General features: G+C 42.9%; 1 protein-coding gene across 1 annotated transcript; it reads right to left on the reverse strand.

Annotated features, from left to right (window-relative positions):
• COPS3 (COP9 signalosome subunit 3) lies at positions 1-25,922 on the reverse strand. The gene is made up of 12 exons (XM_019413256.2): positions 25,814-25,922; positions 22,092-22,221; positions 19,791-19,903; positions 19,649-19,698; positions 17,822-17,914; positions 16,227-16,406; positions 13,155-13,295; positions 11,355-11,528; positions 8,381-8,467; positions 1,866-1,979; positions 625-705; positions 1-325 (listed from the first exon to the last, which is right to left on the reverse strand). Exons 1-12 carry the CDS (start codon positions 25,866-25,868, stop codon positions 272-274), a joined length of 1,272 nt encoding a protein of 423 aa, XP_019268801.1. The 5' UTR covers positions 25,869-25,922; the 3' UTR covers positions 1-271.
• Between the last annotated feature and the right edge of the window lie 553 nt (positions 25,923-26,475).

Below are 26,475 nucleotides of genomic sequence, written 5' to 3' on the forward strand. Positions count from 1 at the left end.
TAATTTAAAACAAAAAGGTAGATTTAATGCAATAACAACATTAATCTGAGGATAAATAAATCCACAACAGACTTTAAAGTTTGCATTTTTTTTTCCTTTCTTTGCAGAGAGAATGGTTTTCTTAAAGCATATGGGACTGAAGATGTCAAAACAAAATGTAATTTCTTAATGTCCAGGTGAAACAGGCTTGGTCCTCCCTGCTGCCCTCCTACCGCTTGCCACTGGCCAAGGTGATCAGTTTCTCTCATCTAACTCAGGATGGATGTTAGTTTCAAGAGTAACTAGACGGTTTGTTTCCAGAATCATCTTCTTGTGATCCCATGCTCTGTAAAGAAGAAGTGAGACGATGTATTTACACTTGCCCTTGCCAGAGATTTCCCACCGGCCCCAAACAAGCACACCCCGTTCTTCTGTGAGGACAGTCGGTCACCCTGTGTACAAACAGGCCATAGTTCGCATACTTCCAGGCTGCAGTTTGATAATGCTCTCAGTGAATCTCTCCATGAACTTGGTCACAAAGGTTTTCAAGAACTTCAGGCAACTAATAAGCATTTAACCTCAAATCAAGTTCATGTTCCTTTTCTGTCCAGGCCACTTCTAATTAATGAAGGGAACCCTAATCACCTTTTGTACGAACTGGGGGTTCACTGTGATCTCCTGGTCCATGGCCTTCAGTCGCTCATCCAGCTCTATGCACTTCAGCATCTGGTGATAGACATGTTTGAAGGTGGTTAGTAAGCGAGTCCAGGTCAATTACCTCCTTTTTAACCTAGGCTACTAATATGGGTGCTACAAGTTCACAGTCCCATGATCTGAAACCCCTGGGGCGACACAGGTTTGGAATCAGAATTTTTTGAATGCAGAAAGTTAATACTGTACAAGTACTGTATATTACCTAACATCCCAGTAGGATCTAGGGTATGCCCCATAATCAAACACATTAATACCTTTTGCAGTGAGGCCTAAAAACATGCACAAAGTGGGATAAAGACTATGCATCATTTCAGGTGTAATTCGCCATCACACTTAGTTACCAAAACCTCCAGTTTTCATGGTTTTTTTTTGATTTTAAATTGCAAAACAAGGAGTGTGGAAGTCTACTATGTTACTATCCATTGCTTTCAGGTTTCGGAGATTTGATATCTGGTTCCATCTACTTCCATAATGTGAGGTAAGAAACACAGACGCCCACACAATCCCGACTCCTGTCTGGAACCCAGAGTGGCAGTCAGAACACGTGACCTCAGAAGATGCAAAGGGACCACTCTGGCCATGCCCAATGGAGGACTTTCTTCCTCCAGCTACCCCCCTTCCTCCCTCTCCTGACACACAGAGGTTTCTGACCTTCTGACTATACTTTACCGCAGAAATGAGGCTCTGCATTATGAAAGGTGGTTGGGTGTGGATAAAAGCATACTGACTGTAAGACCCTAAAGTGTTTCAGTAGCTAAACTAGGCTGTGGTGAGCTGCCGGGAAATCCAACCCACCACTGACTTATAACCATACGATCTGGAAGAGGGTTAAGCAATGCTCATATTCAAAACAACTTTGTAGGAACTAAAATGTTCCCAGAAACTAGTTGGGAACTACCTGTGTGTAAGGGGTGCCTGGGTGCCTCAGTCGGTGAAGCATCTGACTGTTGATTTCGGCTCAGGTCATGATCTCACAGTGTGTGAATTTGAGCCCTGCATCAGGCTCGGCACTGACAGCGCACAGGCTGCCTGGGATTCTCTCTCTCTGCCCCTCCCCTACTTGCGTGCACTCTCTCTCAAAAAACAAACAACTAAAATTATCCTGGAGCATGGGAGCAGTATTTCAAATACAGCATCTCAAACATCAATCAAAACCTGGCATTCAGATTTACCTCCTGATCAATGTTATGAAGCATGGCTGGGTTATTATATTTTTCAGGGTTATCATGGAAACTGACCATACCATCCTTCTGATTAATACTGGCAAAAATTTCACCATCTTCTATCTGTAAAAAAAGAAATCAGGAAAGTAGTTTAGACTCAGATACTATGTGGACATATAATGTTTCAATATAACCGGGGGGAGGGGAGACAAAAAACAATAAATAAATTTGTATGTTTATCTTTAGGCACCATCTGTTTAGTCAACAAGTATTTACTGAATGCCTACTATGTGCTAGACAGCACTGCAGATACTAAGGGCTACAAAACTCATACAGAGACACGTATACCCGCTCTTGTATTTTTTTTACTGACCTAAGTTTCACATAATATAAATTAACCATTTTAAAGTAAGCAATTCAGGGGTGCCTTGGACATCCAACTCTTAATTTCAGCTCAGGTCATGATCTCTCGGTCGTGAGGTCAGTCCCGCATTGCTCTTGGTGCTGAGCGTGGAGCCTGCTTGGGGTTCTCTCTCCCTCTCCCTCCCCCTCACTTGCCTTCTCTCTCTCCCTCTCAATAAATCAATAAATAAAACAAAGTGAACAATTCAATGTAATTTGCAATGTGTAACCACAAACTCTAGCTAGTTCGAAAACATTTGCATCGCCCAAAAGGAAACCCTGTCCCCACTGAGCAGTGACTCCTTTTCCCATCCTCTCCGTCCCTGGCAACCACCAATCTGCTACTTCCTGCTCTAGGGATCTGCTTGTTCTGGACATTTCACATGAATTGAATTGTGTATGTTTCTTTTGTTTCCTGCATCAGCCAGCATAACGTCCAAGTGCCTTGCACCTTAAAACGTGAAACCCTAACACATTTGGTTCACCCCCGTACAAATTCTCTTCTGATCCTTCAAGAAAACTTTTCTGCTAATGCTGATCCCAAGGTAGTTTCACGGCTATGTTCTTTATTTGCATCAATGACTGAGGAGTTATTTGACCCTCACAGCCAAATCCTGTCCTGAAGTTAAAAAGTGAGAAACCAGGAAGTCTTGAATAGGACTTGTTATTCCTAACACACTGCTCCACATTCTAGCTTTGGAAGGGACAGATGCTGCTTAATGAAACAGCAACCAGCCCAACACACATTAAATGGAATACATCATTCTCTGTGTGATCACGGAGAGCTGCCTCTTTAAATGTGGACAGAACACGCCCAAATGAAATGCAAACCTCGGTTTACCACAGCAGCTCTTTTTGTGATAACCAGAACTAGAAACAACTGAAATGAGTATAATCACAGTGAGATACTGTAGCCCTGAAAATGAATGGAGCCACATACAACATTTTGCTCATAATATTGAGCAAAAAAAGCCAGACCCCCCAAAACATATACTGTATATTTCCTCTTATATACAGCTCAGAAACAAATACAAAATAGAATGTGAGAAGCCAGGATAAGAACCTGGCGAGCCAGGAGTAGGGCTGGAAGCAGGCATGAGAGATGTTTCTGGGATGCTGATACTCTGATTTTTGATCTAGGTATTGGTTTCACGGGTGTCTTCTCTTTGTGAAAATGTATTTAGCTATAAACTTAAGTGTACTTTTCTCTGGGCAGGTGATATTTCAATAAATGTTTACTGAAAAAAGTTCCTGGGGCACCTGGGTGGCTCAGTCAGTAAAGCATCTGACTTCGGCTCAGGTCATGATTTCACAGCTTGTGGGTTCAAGCCCTGCATAGGCTTCTGTGCTGACAGCCCAAAGCCCGGATCCTGCTTCAGACTCTGTGTCTCCCTCTCTCTCTGCCCCTTCCCTGCTCATGCCCTGTCTCTCAAAAATAAACATTAAAATTTTTTTTTAAAAATCCCTGACATACAATCGGAATAGGCCAATATCTATTAAAGAAAATGAATCAATAATCTTCTAAAACAAAACCACCAGGCCCAGAGGGATTCACTGGTGAATCCTACCAAACAATTAAGGAGGAAATTATACCAATCTGTACGATCTTTCAACGACAAAAGCAAAGAGAATACTTTCCAACTACCATGAAGCCAGCATTACCCTGATATTAATAAAACCTGACAAAAACATCACAAGAAAACTACAGACCAACCTCTCTCATGAACATAAGTGCAAAAATCCTCAAGAAAATATAAACAAATCCAATAATATATAAGAATTATACACCACAACCAAGTGAGATTTACCCCAGGTACACAAGGCAGGATGGACATTCAAGAATCAATTAATGTAATTCATCACATCAGCAGGCTAAAGAGATCATGATCCTATCAATTGACGCAGAAAAAGCGTTTCATAAAATCCAGTGAAAATTCATAATAAAAACTCCGGTAAACTAAGTCTAAAGGGGGAACTTCTTCAACTTCATAAAGAATATCTACAGAGGTGCCTGGGTGGCTCAGTCGGTTGGGTGTCTGACTTCGGCTCAGGTCATGATCTTATGATTTGTGAGTTTGAGCCCCGCATCGGGCTCTGTGCTGACAGCTCAGAGCCTGGAACCTGCTTCGGATTCTGTGTCTCCCCCTCTCTCTCCCCCTCCCCTGTTCATGCTCAGTCTTTCTCTATCTCTAGTTAAAAAAAAATTAAAAAAAAAAATCTACAAAAATCCTACAGCTAACATCACACTTAATGGTGAGAAACTCAAAGCTTCCCCACAAAGATCAGGAACCAGGCAAAGATGCACCCTCATACCACTCCTTTTCAACATTGTACTGGAAGTCTAGGAAGACAAGAAAAGGAAATAAAAAGTTAGGAAAAGAAAAACAAAAGTGTCTTTGTTTATAGATGATAAGTTTGTCTATATGGAAAACCTGAAAGTATCAACAACAAAAAACCCTCCTGGAACTAAGAAGTAATTACAACAAGGTTGCAGGATACAAGGTTGATATGGAAAAGTGAATTGCTCTCCTGCATACCAGCAATGAATAAGTGGAATTTGAGATAAAAAACACGATACAATTAGCATCCTCCCCACCCCAAATGAAGCTCTTAAGAATAAATCTAACAATAGATGTACAAGATCTATGAGGAAATCAAAGGATGAGGAAGGAAATCCAAAAGGACTAAATAAATGGAGCGATATTCCATGTTCTTAAATAGGAAGACAGTATCATCAAGATGTCAGTTCCTCCCAATTCAATTCATAGATTCAACACAATCCCAATCAAAATCCCAGCAAGTTATTTTTATGGATATCAATAAACTGATTCTCATTTACATGAAGAGACAAAAGACCCAGAATAGCCAACATGATATTAAAGGAGAAGAACAAAGTTGGAGGACTGGCACTACCTGACCTTAAGACTCTTCTCTAAAGGGGCGCCTGGCTGGCTCAGCTGGTGGAGCATGCAACTCTTGATCTCGGGTTGTGAGTTCAAGCCCCACACTGGGTGTAGAAATTATTTAAAATAAAATCTTAAAAAGAAAAGAAAAGAAAACTTACTATACACCCACGGTAATCATGGCAATGTGGTATTGGTGAAAGAACAGACAAATGTATCAATGGAACAGAATAGCCAGCCCGGAAATAGACCCACATGAACAGTCAACAGATCTTTGACAAAGGAGCAAAGGCACTACAAAGGAGCAAAGATCCTCCTTTCAAGCAAATGGTGCTGGAACAACTGGACATCCACAAGCAAAAAACTGAATCTAGGTGCAGCCGCTATATCCTTAAAAATTAAATCAAATGGGTCACAGACCTAAATGTAAGACGCAAAACTTATAAAACTCCCAGAATACCACATAGGAGAAAGCCTAGATGATCTTGGGTGTGATGATAACTTTTTAGCTAGAACACTAAAGACACAATCCAGGAAAGAAATGATGGATAAGTTGGGCTCCGCTAAACGTAAAAGCTTCTTTCTGCAAAAGACAATGTCAGGAAGATGAGAAGACAAGCCACAGACTGGGAGAAAATATTTGCAAAAGACACATCTGACGAAGAATTGTTATGCAAAATATACAAAGGACTGGGGCGCCTGGCTCAGTGGGTGGAGCGTGCAACTCCTGATCTCGGGGGTCCTGAGTTTGAGCCCCACACTGGGCAGAGAGATTATTTTAAAATAAAAGAAAAATACATACGGAGAACTCTTAAAACTCAACAAGAAAACAAACAGACTAAAAAATGGGCCAACTATCTGAACAGGGACTTCACCAAAGAAGATATACAGATGTTAAATAAGCATATGAAAAGTTGCTCCACATCGTATGTCATCAGGGAAGTGCAAATTAAAACAAGATACCACTATACGCCTATTAGAGTGGCCAAAATCTGGAACACTGACAATATCAAATGCTGGTCAGGATGCGGGCCAATCAGACCTCTCTTTCACTGCTGGCGGAAATGCAAAATGTTGCCACCATTTGAGGAGACAGTTTGGCAGCTTGGTACCAAACTAAATATAGTCTTACCATCTGATTCAGCAATCACACTCCGTGGTATTTACCCAAGGGAGTTGAAAGCTTATGTCCACACAAAAACCTGCACAGGGATGTTTACGGCAGCTTTACTCGTAATTGCCAAACTTTGAAAGCAAATCAAGATGTCCTTCAGGAGGTGAATGGATAAACCGTGCCACATCCGAGGAATGGAATATGATTCAGCGCTAAAAAGAAAGGAGCTATCAAGCCATGGGAAGACATTAAGGAACCTTAAATCTTGATTACTAAATGAAAGAAGCCGGTCTGTAAAGGCTACATACTGCATGATTCCAAAGACGGGACATTCTGGAAAATGCACAACTATGGAGACAATAAAAATTATCAGTGGTTGTCTCAGAGCACAGAGGATTTTTTAGGGCAGTAAAAATAACCCCGTGTGACCCCATAATGATGGATACATAGCATTATATGTCTGTCCAAACCTGCGCAAAGTACAGCAGTGGCCACGTGTCAGGTTGGCTCACCAACCATGACACACGCACACGTGTCACAACTATAACACACCACTCTGGTGAGGGTTAGTGACGATGGGGAAAGTCATGGATGTGCAGCGGCGGGGGACATACGGGAAATCTCTGTACCTTCCTCTTAATTTTGCTATCAACCTCAAACTGCTTTAAAAAAAATGTCTTCTTTAAAAAAAAAAAAAAATCCCCACCCTCATAGACCTTATATTCTAGGGCAAGTCTTGAGCTTACACTCAAGCTTGGCAGGATGGATATACCAGGCCAGAGAATTCTCTGTCGTGGAAACCGTGCTCTGCATCGTAGGACGTACAGCAGCATCCTTGGCCTCTACCCACTAGATGGTAGTACCCCTAGCTGTAACAACCAAAAATGTCTTCAGACATTGCCAAATGTCCCCTGGCAGACAAAACAGCCCTGGTTGATCCAGAGCCTGTCAGGGTTCGTCTGGGTTGGTCATGCAGTGTTCAAAGCCCCTTCCTCCTCCTTTGATCCCTCAAAGCATAGCTTCTGACTCCTTGCTGGTGTCATAACCACTCATGTATTTCTTCTCACCCACCAAGTAGTGAGTTTCCTGGGGGTACTGTGTGGCTCACTGATGCTTAAACCCCTGGGGAGGTTTAGCAAGGTGCTCCTAGCGAGCACTCCAAGGTTGGTCGAGTCAGACAGGTGTTGTTTGTTTGGGATGAGCACGTGTTTTCAGAATTAGGATGAAAGATTAAAACTTCAAAACGTTTGTAAATTGCACTATGGAAATAAAGTACTCCATTATCACAGTGGAAAGTAGTTTCATTATTCCTAATCCCGATACGGCAGTGTTCCTAAAATCAAAGGGGACAGCAGCAGCAGAAAAATGTAAAATGCTGACTTTCTACACCTAAGATTTGCTTGACCTGGGCTGAGGACATAAGTCTGGTCTGACGGATCAGATCTTAGCCATGTATTTACATAACTGAATAGGTAGGTAGATTACAATCTATCAACTCGGTGGGTCACCCTGTGCATATTTAAATAATGCTTCTCTAAATCTGGGGAGTGGACAGATGCACCCGGGACACTTTAAACAGGGATGCTGGTGGTACCTGACTTCTGAAGGCAGGTGCTGAGATAGTGTCTGCTTGAGCCCCCTTTATTGTTAATGCTAACTCTAAGCGTACGAATGAACTGACAGTGGCCCACAAGGAGGGAAGGGGCGCAAGTCACATCACAGTCAACGACTGCTCCCTCTCTAGCTGAACAGGACTTCCTCGGTGTGGGCAGGAGTGTGTGTGCCCTGACCTCCATACAGCTACGAGTTCACGTCCTCGCTGTAGAGCAGCATGTTGAGTAGCACTGCTCTAGGACTCTGTACTTCACAAGTGCTTTACAAATATAAGTAAGGAGGACGAACGGGACATACCATGTACATCACATGGGTACCTATGACTGGAAAACCCCATAGATTGTAAGGAAATAAACCAAAGTGTCCAGAGGTTGACTCCGGATGTCCCTCTCTTTCTCTCTCTCTCTTTGTATTTTCTCTAATGAACACCTGTTACTTTTCTAAGGCCAAAAATCCACCAAGGAACTTTTTAGAAATGAAGACACACTCACCATATGTAGGACATATTTCTCTGCCTCCTGAGGTCCAGATAACTGCACACGACTTGCCATATCTTGTAATGATAGTGTTAAAAAGGTCTGAAATTCAGAAGTAGAATTAATCACAGGTAGAAACAACGGAGGACATAAATTTCACTAAATGTGTACAGAGCTCTAATGAATCACTCAAAATCTGCTTTCTGTGACCGTGCAAAATAATGTTTTGTTGTGAAGATGACTTAGAGTTGAGGAAACCCGTGTAAATTTTAGTCCTCGGTTTCCTAGAGGTGTAAGGACTTCTGGAAATGTATCCTACACAGATACGCAAGTGAAGTGACACACACACAAAGTTCTTTACTGCAGCACCGGGACCACCTAGAAGGATTGGTTGGTGCCGTCTGGTATAATTGAGTCTATAGATGACTATGCTGTTGTTTTAAAAAAAAAAAAATTAAAAAGGATATTTCTCATGAACTGAAATGGAATCTAAGATAATGTACACCATTCAATGAAGAACAGTGTGCATGGCATGCTGTGTAAATGGAAGGAAACTTTATGTACCCGTGAGAGTGTGTATGGATATGTACGTATATGCACACAGACAACCTCTAGGACACCCAAGAAACTGGCAACACTTTCTTCAGACAGAAAGAAAAGGGGTGGCTGGGGTATAGGACCTGCATGGAGATTTGTGTGTCTTTTGAATTTTGTACTGTAAACATACTACCTATTAAATAAAATTGACAACATCACTTTCGTTCTTCAAAATGCCAAGCTAAAATGTATAAACACATGGGGCGTTAGAAGGAAGCCAGTGTTTCCCACAACTCTGCTTGGGACTTGATGAAAATGTTCCCCTTCAGGAACAAATTAAAAGAACTCTTTTTTAAGGAAAGCTGGCAATATTTACAGCAATGGCCTTTTCAGAGCAGAGCATGTTAAAACCCTGATGTTGAAAATTAATAAGCCAATGACCAAAAAGTCTATGTATACTTTAGTTCCGGGAGTAGCATCCAAGAAAATGTGATTGTTAATTTTTAAAGTACATAAGCAGTTGAACACAAATGAAGACTTAAAAGTCAACATTTCTAAATACATGGGTCATTTTTCCTGTTTCAAAATAAAGAGAAACTTCCACCTGAATGTCCATCAGTAGAGGACCAGTTGAATGAATCAATCGTGATTCATCCATAAAACAGACTACTATGTAGGGGAGCTGTGATACAGGCTTACTCTGCCAGGGAAAGAGGTTTAGAACATAACCCTAATCACATTTAATTGTGAGTGTCTCCATATACATAGAAGAGAGAGAAGAAGAATCTAGAAAAATGTCCATCAAAACATTAACATGAAGTGGCAGATTTCAGCCCCATGTGAGAACCCCTTGTCCCTAGTTGCCTTCCAGCCAGCAATGTCACAGAACATCATTCCCGTCACTGACATGGACACACGGTCTCCTTGTTGAGACTTTCTGAAAAACTTCGGGTTTTCTGACTTTGGAATAAGAAAGAGCCTGGCGTGGCTAGAAAATCCGTGCATTATTCCCCCTTCTAGAATTCTGGCACTAAGACATGATGCCTAAAAGTACAACAGCCACCAGTGAAGATTTAACCTTCTTCATTTATTTGCCATTCTGCAATTTAACATTTTTCTGAAAGGTACCCTCTCTTACCTGTGTTAACATTTTGACTCTTTTAGCTAACGTGCAAGTGCTAGTCACAAGCAGGGGGCATCTGTTTGTCAACAGCTACCTCTCAATGGTGACACAGCAAGGGACAGAGTGGTTCTCAAAAGAAAAACTTTTCTGGGGAGAATCAGGCTGCTTGTTACCCTGAATCTCTTAGGTCCCGGCCTTGCCTGCCCATAGATAAAGTCAGTTTTCCTCTGGCAGACAGGTTACATTTGTTTCTAATATTTCTTGAGCTACTTTCTCTTTCATTTTCCTTCTACAAACCAACTTTTTACAAATCCTCTGATTTCCGTATGTGAGTGGGGCAGCTAGGCTTGCTCTCTCTAGAGTATTTGGAAGGAGTTTCCTCCTCTCGTTCATTGGCCGTCTCCTCGCCTTCCTCCCTCTCCCCCCTGCGCGGCTCACTTGCCTCCATGACCGCCCCCTTGTCACCACTCTCCTCTGGCTTCTCCAGGCTCTCACTGCCTGACACTCCACCCAGAGCCCCGCGGCCCTCCCACGGAGAGGGCACCCAGCAGCAGACACCCCCTCTTCCGGCTCCTCTGCCTCTCCGTCCCGTCCCGTGGCTGCCGCAGGGTAAAGGGTATGCCCAGAGCCAGACTGACCACGTTCTCGCCAGCTGTGAAACGCCCCCTCTGACTACACTACTTCTCAAGAGGAAAAAGCAATCCTGTTTGCTGAAGCGGCTGTTCGCTTCCTGTTACTTGCAGCACATGCCTTTGGAGGTCACATGGGATTTCATTTTTCTCTCATACTTTTTGGTACCGTTTGAACACTGGGTAATAAGCATATTTCCTCTAATCCAAAACCAGCAGGTCGTTTTCATTACTTCCTACAGTTCAACTGCACATAGCTCGTTCATCTGTGGCCTAAATGGCAACGTCAAGGTAGTGCTGAGTGTTCGAGCAAGAAGTTCAAGTACAGATGAGCACAGCCCGGGAGGGTCCACGGCTGGTCTCAAGGGACTTGTGTCTGCATCGTTAGCGCCACCCCTCTGCCCATGGGACTGTTTACCTCTCTCGGGCTACCTGTCTCTGCCTCCCCATGTAGCCGTATCTCCTACCTGTCTTCCTCTTCACCTGTTCCTCTTCTCAAAAACCCTGTTCTAGCCCTGAAAAGACCAAAAGGTATAAATCAAACCCTTTCTAAGTCATCGGTTGTGAGAGTTCTTGCTTAGTAAAGAAATCCTGCCACACTGTATCCCTGTATCTGCTTCCTCGGCACTGAGAAGAGAGAGAAGAGGGGGAGGCCCCGGGGGAACCGGGAGATGCTATCTGAGGGCGTCGCTTGCCTCACCTTGGTTAGCCTTTGAATATTCTTCTTATAAAGAGAAGACAAGCACTGCTTCACCAGCCCCATGTTGTTATCACGAGTAAAAGTTTCACTGTGCTTGCTCACCAGGTTGCGGAGTTCTGAGGGGTTATTGGTTGAATAAACTTGTGCTAACTCGTGGTATGCGTTGCTAAGAGGCTGAAGGTTTAAAGGTGGGAAGAAATCAGATGAAAACATTAGAGATACAAAATTTGTATAGGAAGCAAAAAGAAAACACAGTGCTATATCATGCACAAGTATATTCAATATCCTTTATTGTTACCTAAGCAACCTATTGCTTAACCTTAACCTATTGTTACCCAGAGCAAATGCCTAGTTTTGAAGACCAAAGATAGAAATTCACTATGGAGTGACATATTGTCAAAAAAAGCTTTGTTATTTCAGAGCAAATGACGGCATAGCAGGTGAAAGTATACTGTACTTAATAAATGCATGCATCTTTTTTCTTTTCCTATTGATAAATTACACTGGGAAAAAAGAAGGCAAGATTCCTATCATTCTCAACTCTCTTGCTCTCTCTCTCTCTCTCTCTCTCTCTCACACACACACACACACACACACACCTCACCAGATGCAACAGGACAATCTATTTTTGACAAAAAGGAAGATAGGAGCAAGAGAACCAAGAGCAGCTGAGGGCCTCCTAAGAGCCTGAGCTGCTTTATGCATTTTATATACATTATCCTCTACTTTAAATATTAGGAGATTGGGGCGGAGGTCTGAGAGAATGTGGGAGGGTCATGAGGAGCACAGGTGCAAAGCGGATTCAAATCTGTGTCTCTCCTCCGAAGTCTGTGTTCTTCACCATGGGTGCTAGCCTCATAAACCACGAATGCTGTGAAGGACACCCCGTAGTCATGAAGACGTCGTCTTGCGCAACTACTCTTCCTCGAACAGGCCAGCTCAAGGAACCATGGGAGTTCTCCCAAATGATCTGAGAATGGCTACCCTAAACTTAACCCTGCCTCTCACTCTTTCATAGGATTCAAGGGACCTCCCTCTCCTCCCTCATCTGTGACTAGGCAGCCCAGAGCCCTAAGAACCACAGCAAGGCTCTGTAGTGAAGGACACAGGGCTGTCTGCAACAAGACAGCATAAAAATCTTCTCATCAGGAAGATTTTCAAATTGATACCCTGAAATTCTGAGTTCTGTACGAATAACAGGGTTAAAATTGTATCCAAATGACTGTGACCTTATAACCTTTTGAACTGCCCGATTTTATTCTAAACCATGAGGATGTATTTCAAAATTAAAAAAAAAAAAATCTATTTTTCAATGTGGTCCAAAGCTGGGTCCTCAGTGGAAACAAAAGTTCAGTGAGCAGAACTTGTGGTTTTCATGCAGGGGCTCTAGAAAGATTTCCTAACACTCGGGCAGATGCAGTTCCATAAACTCAACACTGTCTTTTCAGTACTTTCGCTAAACTGTAACGAAGAAGAAGATCATCATCAGCCTTTACAGGAGCTTTGGCATCTATGGCAATAATTACTCAGAGCAAAAGTTTGAAAACAGATTTCTAAGTAACATTCCCCCCCCTCCCCGGTCAGTGATCAGAGGGTGCATGGACTGGAATAGAGGCCAAGATTCTGCAAGAACAGCAGCTCCCAGACAATAATGTCCACTATGAAACGTATTAAATGTCTGCTAACTTGAAGCTGCCGGGAGAGCCAGATCACTATCAAATAAAATTACAGAACTACGTATCATTATAATTTCCTTATGGACTTAACATGTCACCTAAGAAATCAATTTAAAAAACTCACCTTAATGAATCTACCCACAATTTGAGACGTATATTTTGGTAGCTGTTGTACTTTTCCAAGTAATATCAAAGAAACTAGAATATACTTTTTATATGATTCCAACATGATATGACTGACCGCCATGGCAGGAGTAGTTATGGCCTGAGCAAGAGAAGAGAGAGCACACCAGGGCAGAAAGGGCAATCAATCAGCCACACGTATCACTTTAATTAAAAACAATTCTTACATTTCGTGCCCTATGAGTATTTTTAATAATGTCTTGAGAACGGATTCTCGTGCTATAAAATTACCCTCTTAAAGTATACCAGACAGTGGCTTCAGTATATTCACCGTGCTGTGCAACTATTACCATTACCAAATTTCAGAACATTTTCACCCCACCAAGAAGAAACCCCATATCCACTAGCAGTCATTCCTCATTCTCTTCTCCCTCCAGCCCCAGGAAACCACCATGCCACTTTGTCCCTATGGATCTGCCTAGTCTGGACAGTTCAGATAAATCTGTGGTCTTTTGTCACTGGCCTCTCTGTTTCCAAGGTTCTTCAGTGTTGTAGCAGGTACTGGTGCATCATTCCACTTTATGGTTGATGATATCCCACCATATGGACAGACCACATTTTGTTTACTCATCCTCAGGTGACGGGCATCTGGGTTGTCTCCCCTCCTGGCCACTCCGAACGAAGCTGCCACGAACATCAGTGTACGTGTTTTGGGGCAGACGTTTGTCTTCATTTCTCTCAGGTATATTTCTAGGAGTGGAATTGCTGGGCCAGGGTGGTAACTCTATGTTTAACACTTTGAGGAGCTGCAGACTGTTTTCCCTAGTGGCTGCACCGTTTCACACTCCCGTCGGCAGTTATGAGGATCCCAAATTCTCCACCTGCCTGTCAATGCTCGTTTTTGTTGGCTGTCTCTTTTTAATTCGGGCTGTCCTCGTGGTATCATTGTGGTTGTGATTTGCATGTCCTTGATGACTAATGATGAGGAGTATCTCTTCATGTACCGATGGGTCGTTGGTGTATCTTCTTTGGAGAAATGTCTCTTCGTTGGCCATTTTTAAATTTTAGGTTTTTTACTGTTGAGTTGTAAGAGGTCTTTGTACATTCTGGTTGCAAGTCTCTTATCACAGATCTGCAAATGTCTTCTCCTCTTTTGTGGCTGACTTTCTACTCTCTTTCACCCGGATTTATGAAGGTCAGGGAGAAATGAAAACTATCATACCCAAATCAGCTCAAACATTCCAAATCAAAACCCAAACCACTGAGCCTGCAAGGTGCTTCTTTGAGATGCTACAGAAACATTCAAATGAGCGCATATGTTTACACGTGCAATGATTTCTACTACAGCATTGCTTCAACAGTGAAAAACTGCAATTGACTTACATTCCCACCAACCGAAGACCAGTAAACTAAGTAGGTCAATGTGTGGTGTGATATGAGAAGACAAAGCTGCTTTCTTTCACTTTTTGCTTTATGTAATGCTGAATGATCGGATTTTTTTCCACTAAGTACATCCCTCTCTTGGATTCTTTTTTTTAAGCAGTAAGAAATCTGTATCACCTTCTGAAATCAAGGTACTAATACCATCTATAGCTTCATGTATATTATTAAAACACAGTTGCATGAAGTACCCTAACACTAGACAATGCTGGGCAAGGCAAAATCAGGGTATAAATAGATTTTCAGCAAAAACGTTCCTATCTGTATCAAAAATGTTTTACTTTTAACATTTTAATTATTTGGGATGGAAATATCTTTTCTAAGTGCATTACATACTTTCCTGCCTTTTCCAAAGCCCTCATCATCTTGATATTTCTGGATCATCAATATGTTGTCAGCTATCATACTGGACTATAAAATCATTTGCCCAGTGACTATGAAATATGTTTATAATTTTCTGAAGAACTAAAGCTTTTGACTATGTACTCTTAAAGAGAAGTCACCTTGGGGCGCCTGGGTGGCTCAGTCAGTTAGGCGTCCAACTTTGGCTCAGGCCATGATCTCGCGGTCCGTGAGTTCGAGCCCTGCGTCGGGCTCTGTGCTGACAGTTCAGAGCCTGGAGCCTGTTTCGGATTCTGTGTCTCCTCCTCTCTCTCTCTGACCCTCCCCCCGTTCATGCTCTGTCTCTCTCTGTCTCAAAAATAAATAAATGTTTAAAAAAAAAAAAAAAAGAGAGAAGTCACCTTGAAGGCCCTTACTTGACTAGACACATCCCCCTTTTTTTTTCTTTGAGTAAGCTCTACACCCAACATGGGGCTTGAACTCACGACCTTGAGATCAAGACTTGCATGTTCTACCGACGGAGCCAGTTGAATGCTCCTGACTAGACATGTTCTAATGACATCATCCCTGCCCAACAGCACCTTCTGGTGACAATTCCCTGAGGCAATGCTAATAAATACATGCATGTGTATTTATGTCTTAGCATTTTCAACTAAATTGTGAGCTCCTTCAAGGCTTAGAATATTCTTTGTTATAATATGTGATAGGAATATAAGAAATATTAAACCTCTGACAAATTTTTTAAAATTCTAGTATTAGCCAATATTGTATCTCTTTTTCAGACTCTAAAACATTCTACCAAATTATGCACTATACAGGTCATTACACAGACCAGGGGCCATCACATAGACAAAGCAGGTAGGGGCTTTCCACTGTATGCTCAATACCCTTTGAATTTTGAACCATGAGACTGTTTTACTTATTAACATAAATAAAACTTAACAAAACACCGCACATTGTTTTAGAACAAAAAGACATTTCAAAGATCATTCAGCTCAATCTCTTCCCTTTGTGTAAAGGTCAAGAGACATACAGAACTTAACCTGAATCACACAGGATATGAGTGGCAAAGCCTAGATCAGACCCCACTCATTAGTGCTCTTCCCTCCACTCCTACTGCCCTTCAACTCAAGGACAGTTTACCACCATGTACATGATGATCCCAGACAGATGATCTTTGAAAGGACCTCCACCTGAAACTCAGAGGCCCAAGATCAATCCACACCAGCTGTGCACTTCTTCGAGCATACAAGTTCAACAGAACCTCAGGGGCATTTAGAGAGATGATTACCTGTTCATAAAAGTACAGTGCTCTTTCAAAGTTCTTCAGCCCGGTATAGATCATCCCTCCATAATAATAGTAACATAGAAAGTGCTTTGCATCATAGGCTCCATTCTCTTTACAGATATCCATCATGTCCACATCAAGATATGGAAGGGCAGGCTTAAAGCATTTTGCCAGCAAACAAAGCTGTGAAAAATTTTACATTGAATCATCATTTTAATTGTACTTGGCAGGCTTTAGCAGGAGCAAATTCATAGATTCCAGAAAGTTCAAGAAAACATTTTATTTACTATTTATTTTTTTAGATTTGAGAGTGAGCAAGTGAGGGAGGAGTGGAGACAGAATCCCAAGCAGGCTCTGCACTAACGTGTGGGCTTGAACCCATGAACTGCAAGATCATGACCTGAGCTAAGGTTAGACACTTACTGACTGAGCCACCCAGGCGCCCCTGAAGAAAACATTTTAAACCATCTTACTGATTAAAACTGTTCTAAGTGTTGACACATTACTCCGTTTTCCTAAGCATTCAGAACAAAACAGCATGTGTTTATAAAAGACTACGCAGGCAGGGGATAAAGTACTCCACAGACGAATTAAAGCTCAGCTATTACTTAGCCTGCCCAGCACCCACTCGGCTTACAGATGCACAGACAAGTGAGTCCTTTTTCTTTTTGAATTAGCAGAATAGAAATAGACCAATATGGTGTGATAAAAATGGCAGTTTTTCTTCAATTATTTCTTTTTAATTTCTGAATCGTTTCCGTAAGCGTAGGGAATTGCTCAAGTCAAACTCAAGACAGCAAGCACATGGCAACGTTTTGCAGCTGGATGATGCTGGTACAGGTGTAGTTACAGGTACAAACTCAGAGCTGTACAATTAAGACTAATGTACTTTACTGTGTGTGGGTCATACCTCAAGCACAAAAGCTTTTTTAAAAATAGAAAGAAAGCACCTTGATGTGAAACTACAACATGTGTTTGGAATAATCCAGGTACCACGCTATTAAAGAAACAATCCATACCCCACAGGAGCTGGTTAAACCCCAGAGCATTACGGTATAATCTGTAGCCGTAAAACATTGATACGGAGACCTCTCCAAGATACATCAAATAGAAAAAAAACAATGTACGTATGAGTTCACACAGATTATTGCTACTGGTATGAAAAAACTGAGAGAAAAATACACATATTTGCTTATATGTGCATAAAATATCTTTGGAAGGATACACAAAAAACTAACACTGATTTCCTCTGGAAAGAAGAGATGGGTGGCTCATGAGCAAGGTGACTTCATTATCCACCTTCCCTTTTGCCTTCCGGAGTTTGAACCACATAAAATAAAGTAAAAGTGACTTGGGACATTTTTAACATCGCAAACATTAACCGGTCTGCTTACTCATCTCAGAAGCCCGCTGGCTGAGACCCATTCGATACTTTGCGTTCTAGCAGCCAGTTGCAAATTCCCGCACTGATAACATCCCTACGCATTTCAACTTCTAGAACACATCGCAGTCCCCACCAAATTGCTCTCCTTTATTGCGCAAGCGCACAGCCCAACTTCCACCTCTGACCCCATGTGACTCACTCCTCTGCTGCTTACCTGGCAGAGATCAGCGTGGACTGAGGTCAGCTGGTTTGTATTCATCTGCATCTTGTCTATGGCTTGCTTAAGGACGCCAATTCCTCGCAGGGGCTGTCAGAAATGACATCTCTTTCAGATAAGTTCTCAAAGATGGCAGCACATTGGATCTTATGTTGTCACTTACAAATAAAAAATAACACTAATTGATAGGTTCCTTTCAAGAACAATATGAGGTTTCCATACTCTTTCAGGAAATATCTGTCCCTATTCAGTCAAAAAACGCTTTCTTGAGCTGTTTCTTACACTATTTTAGAGTAATTCAGCACCATTTTTGGGGTTATAAACCTTTTTTTCTTACAATGAAGATCAATAATCAAAAGCAATATTACTTTGTCAACAGTTCATCGTATTTACATTGCAACAAACAAAAAATTTCCAAATCATTTCCAATAAAGAGCCTATGCTTAGTAAGCGTAACTATGGCTAAGGATATTGGCATCTTACCATAGGGCAGTCTAGATATCGTCTGTAAATTCTCTCCACCACCACCACCATCTCTTAATGGATTATAAATGACTATTGAAACCGATATCATAACTTATAAACAGATCATTTCCTGCCCTGATGATAAATAACAAGACAAAGTTTCAAGTGAGGCAGTCAGTTTCTGAACAGGAGATATGACTCTAAAATAGCTAATAAGGGGCGTCTGGGTGGCTCAGTTGGTTGAGTGTATGACTTTGGTTCAGGTCATGATCTCGCGGTCCGTGAGTTCGAGCCCTCTGTCGGGCTCCATGTTGACAGCTCGGAGCCTGGAGCTGGCTTTGGATTCTGTCCCCCCTCTCTCTGTACCTCCCTGTTCTCTCTCTTTCAAAAATAAACGTTAAATATATATATACATACACACACACACACATATATATACACATACATATATATACGCACACACATATATACTTATACATGTATATATAAAATAGCTAAATAACTCACATGAGGTTTTCAATAAAGATTTTTTTTCACCATTTCTTTCAAACCACAATTTGTTTAATATTCCTACAAAATCCCAAATGGTTCTTTCTGTCTGGTCTCCTTCCAAGCTCCATCTTAAAGTTCAATTTCAAATAATAATTGAAAACACTCCAAATTATAACTTGTGTCAGTATCACAAAAGTTAAAGACCAAAGAACTGTTTCAGATTAAAGGAGATGAAAGACACAGGACACCCTAATGGAATTCATGACCTGAGATTTTCTTCTGTTGTAAAGGACATTAGGGAAGTAAGTGGCAAAATATGAATACGGCCAGATTTGTTTAAAAGATTATATCAACGTTCATCTCCTGATATTTATCATTGTGCTGTGGTTGTAGAAGAGAATGTCCTAATTTTTAGGAAACACTCATTGAAGTATTCAGCGTAAGTGGTAACATATCTGCAATTTTCTTTCCGATGGCTCAAGAGAGAGAGAAAAGGGTAAGTGGGGTAAAATGTTGACATCTGGAGAATCTGGGTGAAAGGTACATGGGGATTCTTCATATTGTAAAGCTAAAATGTCATAATTAAAAGTTCAAAGTCTGAGCAAACAAAAACCCAGTATATTGCTACATAAAGGGCACTAGAACCGTAGCTCCAAAAACATCCACTGCCAGCAGCAGCCTCCCTTGAGGCCCTACTTCCTGTGCATCTGAGAGGCCTCACCTGATGTACGAGCTGGAGGTCCTCACAGCAGACGCTTGGCGACCACACAGATCTGTTAGGATACTCAGTACTAACCTGGAACCTTAACAAAGGAGTTCGTTGTGTAAATCAGAGATTTCTTAAAATATTTGACTAACACTGCTTACCTGTTTCCTTTCCACAAGTGCGTTTGTCAGCTGATGGCAAAGCCCAGCAACTAGAGACGGCAAGGACAAAATGTTGACAACATCAATGACTATACAGGTAAAATGCATTCGGTGGGAAATAACAAAATGTTAGTTGGCTTACAAGTGTCTGTTGCATATCGAATGTGCTCCCCATTACAAGTGCTGATAAAAAGCTGAACCTGTGAGAATAAGGTTTCGAAGTCAGGAACACTGGGCATGGAAAACTTCACAAATCTGGAATAAAGAGAAAAGAATCAATTCCTCCTGATATTTTACAAGGGAAAATGAAGAAGCCACTGGGGCCAGAAGTTCATCCTATCTCCAGTGCTCTATGAAAGTAAATGAGTCACCGATATTTTTAAAAACTAGGAAAGAGTATATGGGACTGGCCCGGTTCTTTGCAAGGTCAAAACACAGAACACAGACAACATGAAGGCTGAGAAAAATATGCTTAAAAAAGAATTTTTTTTTAATGTTTATTTATTTTTGAAGGAGAGAGAGACATAGCGTGAGCAGGGGAGGGGCAGAGAGAAAGGAAGACACAGAATCTGAAGCAGGCTCCAGGCTCTGAGCTGTCAGCATAGAGCCCGATGAGGCGCTTGAACTCACAGCCGTGAGATCATGGCCTGAGCCGAAGCCAGACGCCCAACTGACTGAGCCACCCAGGCGCCCCAAAAAAGAATTTTCAAAAAAGAAAACTCCATTAAACGAGGCCAAATATCAGGTTGTCTAATATTCGTGAAGGAACTGAACATGAACTTTTAACCCAAAGTTTTCAAAACCAGTTTTCTTTTGAGCTCCCATGTAGTTAGGGCTATTTAGTCATTTAAAAACCAGTTGTAGGGGTGCCTGGGTGGCTCAGTCGGTTAAGTGTCCAACTTCGGCTCAGGTCACGATCTCGCGGTTTATGGGTTTGAGCCCCGCGTCGGGCTCTGTGGTGACAGATCAGAGCCTGGAGCCTGCTTTGGATTCTGTGTCTCCCTCTCTCTCTGCCCCTCCCCAATTCACACTCTCTCTGTTTCTCTCTCTCCTAAAAATAACCAAACATTAAAACAACAACAACAACAAAAAACCAGTCGTTTTTCTTGCTCTAAGGATGACAGATTGAAGGGGCACAAGGACTGAGTTCTGACTGGCTGGAGACTGTGACTGTACTTCAGGGGGTGGTGACTGTACTTCAGGGGGTGCATAAAATATGCACGCTATCCATTTTGCTAGCCAGCAAACACAGACAGTAAAAATCTTTACCCGCCAGCACCATCCAAAAGAACTTGCTGCAACGGTAGACCCGTTCTGTATCCGTGCTGTCCAACACAGTGGCTACAGGTGGCTACTGAGTACTTGACAAGTGGCTAGTGCGACAGAGCAACTGAAGCTTTAATTTTAATTAATTTACGTTTAAATAGCCACCTGTGGCTAGTGGCTACTGTGTGGTAGAGCACTGCTCTTGACCCTTTCATGCTGATAAAGTTTCTTCTCTAAACTCTATTCCCGACACATCTTTGTCTCAGGGGTCCCTGCGCCAGCGAAGCCAGACCCTCGCTTTAAGTCCATTTCCTCTCAGTTTATTTATATTGCTTCAACTTTCATGACAACCCTAACATCCCAATTTCTAATACTAAAACATCGAAAGGAAAAGAATTCTGTCAAGCACACAGAATTACAAGGAACCCCAACTGAAATGAGGTCTATTTAATTTGGTCTTAAACGGCTTGAACGTGTTTGAAGGCAATCTGAAGCAAAGTTCCTTTGGATCGCTGGTAATTTCACTCAACATACTCCACTGTGTCCTATTCCATCACCCTTCCCTAGTTTCTTTCCAAGTTAGAAAATGTGGACAATCTGACAGATTATGTGAATAAAAGTATTCAGATAAATGCAAACTGTAGTGCTCACAACTGAGATGGCCACTTATTTTTTAAAATAAATTTCAAGGGGCGCCTGGGTGGCTCAGTCGGTCGAGCGTCCGACTTCGGCTCAGGTCATGATCTCGCGGTTTGTGAGTTCGAGCCCCACATTGGGCTCTGTGCTGGCAGCTCAGAGCCTGGAGCCTGCTTCGGATTCTGTGTGTCCCTCTCTCTCTGCCCCTCCCCTGCTCACGCTCTGTCTCTCTCTGTCTCAAAAAGAAACAAAACATGAAAAAAAAAATTTTAATAAATTTCAAAATGAGTATAAACAGAATTAAAAAATAACAAAATTGAAAATATAACAAACAAGGATTAGCTAGGAGGAGTAAAATGTAACTATGAGGACTTGACTTTATAATTGTGCAAAAGAGCTCACTGTTGTTTAACATGGTATACTTTCTACACCAAAAAAACAAAAACAAAAACAAAAACACCTATAGCCAGAAAGGCTGTAGCGTTCAGGTTTAGCAAGCGTCCAGGTTTAGCACTAAACTGTAAAAGGAGACGCCTCTTACAGAACAGCAAGGACACCCAAGGAGTGCTCTTGTACGTCCAGAGCCCCGAGCACAGTGTCCAGATGGGATAGGTTCTTTGCAAGGAGTTCCCCACTCTTGTTGATCAGTTCACAAAGCTGAGTCATTTGCCCTGGAAAACAGGAATAACACCATCATTCAGTTACAGCACTAACCAAACTAGAGAAACTCTATAACCACAGACTTCATTCCTCAGAGCAAGAAATAATCTAAAGGTGACTTCTTGTATCTCCTACATTTCAGGTGGGGAAATGGGTCAGCAGGGTCAGAGAAGTGAAATGGCCTTGACTCAAAACTAGACCTCCTATTTCCTTCTGGCCCTGAAAGTTTCTACCTTTCCTCTATTCCCTCTTCCATTCCCCAAGCCAGAAATGCACACATTACTATCACCACCACCCTCACCTCCCTCTCTGTATCCAAAATGCCACCAAATACGATTTTACTTTTAATTTTCCTTCCTAAGTCTCTTGGCTCCGTTCCTTTCTCTCTCCCCTGCCTTATTCAGACCCTCATCACTTCTTGCCTGGACTACATCATAAATCTTCTAAACGGTCCCCTTACCTCACTCTTTCTCTCCTCCAACCCATACTTCATATTGTACCTGTATGACCTTTCCAAAATGTAAAATCCAATCAAATTACTCCAAAGGCTTTAAGAAGTCCAAATGCTTCAGCCTGGTAAGAGGTCGCTGCACCTCCCCAGCCTTACCACCTGCTTCCACCCCTCTCTCCCCCAACACACACTCTCTAGTACACTGAGTTCACAAAATTCACTCAACATTCCATGTTGTCTCACCTTTCTGCCTCTACACATCCTATTCTGCAAGCTTGCTGTTCCTTCCTTCACTCTGCTCTCCTGGGTCTTCCACTACCTGACTCATACACTTCATGCAGCAATCGGCCTGGGACTTTGGACCCTCATCTTACCCCCTTTCCCCAAGCTAACTTGAAAAATGTGTTCTCTCTGTGCCCTCTCTGCATCACCTAGGATTGTGGTGGTTAGGTAACTCAACATAAACTCAGGTAAACTCAGGTAAACTCAGGAGGAGAGGCTGTCTCATGTCCCCAGTTTCAGAATACAGTGCTTACTTACCAGCGAATCAATCAACAGCCTGTTAATTAATCTCCTAATTGATCCACCGATTCCCCACCCCCCCATACCACAATGTTACGTTTTCACAACTAAGGTATAGAATCTAATTAGGCCTGAATTGGTACTCTGAAGTAGACTCACTGATTTTGATGGGTTATTCCGAGACACCATGGCCATACTCTAGACCTCCAAATTCCACTAGCTGTCCTTCTGGTGGTGGTTGGTGGTATGTATGGAGTTTATATAAGGGAATGGGCAGGGGTGCCTGGACAGTTCAGTCGATTAAGCATCCGACTTCAGCTCAGGTTGTGATCTCACGGTTCATGGGTCCGAGCCCCATGTCGGGTTCTGTGCTGACAGCTCGGAATCTGGAGCCTGCCTCGGATTCTGTATCTCCCTTGCTCTCTGGCCCTCACTCACTCTCTCTCTCTCTCTCAAAAATAAATAAACATTTAAAAAAATGTATAAAAAGGCATGGGCAACAACTTCTTAAGTTTCCTCCTTTATAGTTCTCTTTCACATTTTGAACTTCAAGCTATATATATCAGCTATTTCTATTTAGTAGCTGAGGGATTTTTTCCCATATCCCCCCCCCAAAAAAACCCCACGTGAATACCAAAAAATTTAAAATCCAAGTGACTGCAGCTTGGTAATTTTGTTTCTGAGGCTTCTATACTATACTTTAAAATTTTTTCCAAAAATAAAGAAATACACTATTATTATCACATGCACTGCAAAGCAGGAATAAAAAAAATCTGTGATCTGATTAGGTACTATCTCTCATGATAACACAAGTTGAACAGGAAAATACCATCATTTTATTACAAATCTCACTGGTAAATACAAAATAGCTTCTTCTAGTTAAATAAGTGGCTCCCCCCCCCCTTTTTACTCACTACTCTATAATTACACTTACAATGATAAGGACCACACAGAAACAAGCATTTCAGTCCATCATTTTCCCCCAATTAAATAGCCAATATAGAGCTGAGACTTAAAATAAAAGCTGGGTCATTATGAAATCGTAAGATAGTTAACTACTGTGGGCCAAGGGAAGAATTAACAGTAAGTGCAGTGCCACAGGGTGCATCTGACATGAGCCCAGAGATGTGGCCAATGAAATTCCCTCTAATCAAAGAAAGATGGAAATTATGAAGTTCCCTTCACTTAAGGTCCATGTTAGGAAACTCTGAGTTAAGTGCAGAAAAAAACAGAAACCTCATAAACATTTCCTATGCACTGAGCATGAGGCACAGAAGCCATAGGCAGTGAAAGTATCTTGTTTATCTCTGCCTGACTGTTCCTCACGCAGTGACTCCCAGAGCACGCATACAGAGCTTTTCAGATAAGTGATCTCACTTGATGCTAAATAGTCCCAGTCCCATTTTGTAAATGAGAAAACTGGCCCAAGAAGCCACTGTCAGGATTCCAACCCAAATCTAAATAACCATACAACACCCCAGGAACGGGAAACCAAATACTTGTAGCATAAACGAATGAATGAATGGTTCCTTCATTCATGGAGGCTGCAAGTTTGTGCCTTACCTGTGAACCTAGTTTCTATCAATAATAAGGGGAAAAAAGTATTTCATTAGGCATGGCTCCAACCCGGTCAGTTAACTTGCACCAGTGAGGTAAATCGCACTCCTCCATTTTTACAAATGGAGATAAAGAGATTCAAGAGATTAAAGGTGACTTATCCAAGGTCAGGCAGCTCCTAGAAGTTTACAATTAACAGCTGTTAGCAATAATTTGCAACTGTATCTATTGCACCCGAAATAATAGGTACTGTTTCAAGTACTTTTACATGATTTCTCTCATTCAATCCCAACAACCCTCTGAAGTAGGGTCTTATTTTTATTTTAGAGATGGAGAAACAGGGTGCTTAAAGGGACCTTCACAGCCTGCAGCTAATTAATTCGGAGTCCAGCGCTCTATACTCAGGTGATGAGCTGAATGAACCAAAAAGCACGAAAATTTAAGTAATAATGGTCACAGTTCTACCCCTGGAAATGCAGCCCTACGAGTGAGTGCTCCCTCGGCATTCAGCGGGACTAAAATAGGCGCGGAGGCTTCCCGAGGGCACGCCGGCCGGCCAAGGCGAGCCTCCGAGCCAAGGCACCCAGAAAGGATTCGCCTCGCGCCCGCTACCCGCGGCCTAGGCCGGAGGCGGCCAGGCGCCACCGGGACAGACGAGGCGGTGCACCAACCAGCGCAGGGAAGGGAGGCCGAAGAGACCAACGGGCGCTCGGGAAGGCGTCCAGCGGAAGTCACCGCCCCCAAAACTGTCAAGCGAAGCGCCCGAGTGGAAGGGGCCCGGGCCGGGGGGAGGAGGGTCCGGGCGGCCCCAGGGAGGGGAGATAGCCAGGCGGCCGAGCACACTGGCCGGCAGACTAGAGCAACTCAGACCGAGAGTGCGAGAGGGCTGCTTGAACTCAGCCTCGCCCGATCCCGCCCTGGTCTAAGCGCCGCAACCCCGAGACCAGCCCCGGAGGCGAGGTTCGGCACTAACAGGGACGTCCCAGCCGTCCGCGCTGGCGGCTAGGGATGCAAGCCCGTCCCCGCGGCCCGGGGGGCCCTCCCAGGCCCAGCTCGGCGGCCCGGGGCCTCACCTTGAGCCGAGAGCTGTCGGACACTGTTCACGAACTGCTCCAGGGCAGACGCCATGTTTCCCCCCCGGCGGCCCGAGCAGCAGAGGCAGCTCACGCGGGAAAAGGAGGCTGCTCTGGGAGGAGGGGCCGCGGCGATCCACCACAGGGCCTCGACAGCAGCCGGACGTCACTTCCGCCGGCTCAAGCACCGCGAGATCTCACCTACCTGGGGGCCAGTTACTGTTTCCATGGAAACAGCTCCGCTACTCACCGTAGCCGGAAGTTGGCTTTCTTTTCCTTCGCTTTTTGTGCCGTTCCCTTGTGAAATTCCTCCTGCTGTTTAGTGGGCCTGTGAGCAAAGGAAGACGCTAAACTCATAATTAGGCGCATATTTCCCGGATTTTGCTTGGAATGACCGTCCCGTTTTCCACCTAGCCAAATCCTTCACGCCTGGCTTAATTGCCACCTCTTCCACGAGGCTTTTCCTGTAATGAAGACTGGAGCCAGGCAGGCTGCCTGGATTCAGATCCCTTTCCTACTACTTAGTAGCTGCGTGAATTTGGACAAGTTTACTTGGCCGTCCCCTGCCTTGTATTACCCATCTGTAAGATTCTTACAATAACCTCAATGACCAAAACAGAACAGTGCACAGCACATAGTGAGGACTGCATTTTCATTCAGGT

This window comes from Panthera pardus, unplaced genomic scaffold (genome assembly GCF_024362965.1).
Source record: "Panthera pardus isolate Hobbes unplaced genomic scaffold, ASM2436296v1 HiC_scaffold_3, whole genome shotgun sequence".
NCBI lineage: Eukaryota > Metazoa > Chordata > Mammalia > Carnivora > Felidae > Panthera > Panthera pardus.

Excerpts from the sequence above, each read along its gene's own strand:
- COPS3 (XM_019413256.2), bottom strand. The coding sequence starts at position 25,868 with ATGGCGTCTGCCCTGGAGCAGTTCGTGAACAGTGTCCGACAGCTCTCG. Across the intron at positions 17,915-19,648 it reads CACTTGTGGAAAGGAAACAG|CCCCTGCGAGGAATTGGCGT; the intron begins GTAAGCAGTGTT and ends CATTTCTGACAG. Across the intron at positions 706-1,865 it reads TTCATAACATTGATCAGGAG|ATGCTGAAGTGCATAGAGCT; the intron begins GTAAATCTGAAT and ends GTCTATCACCAG.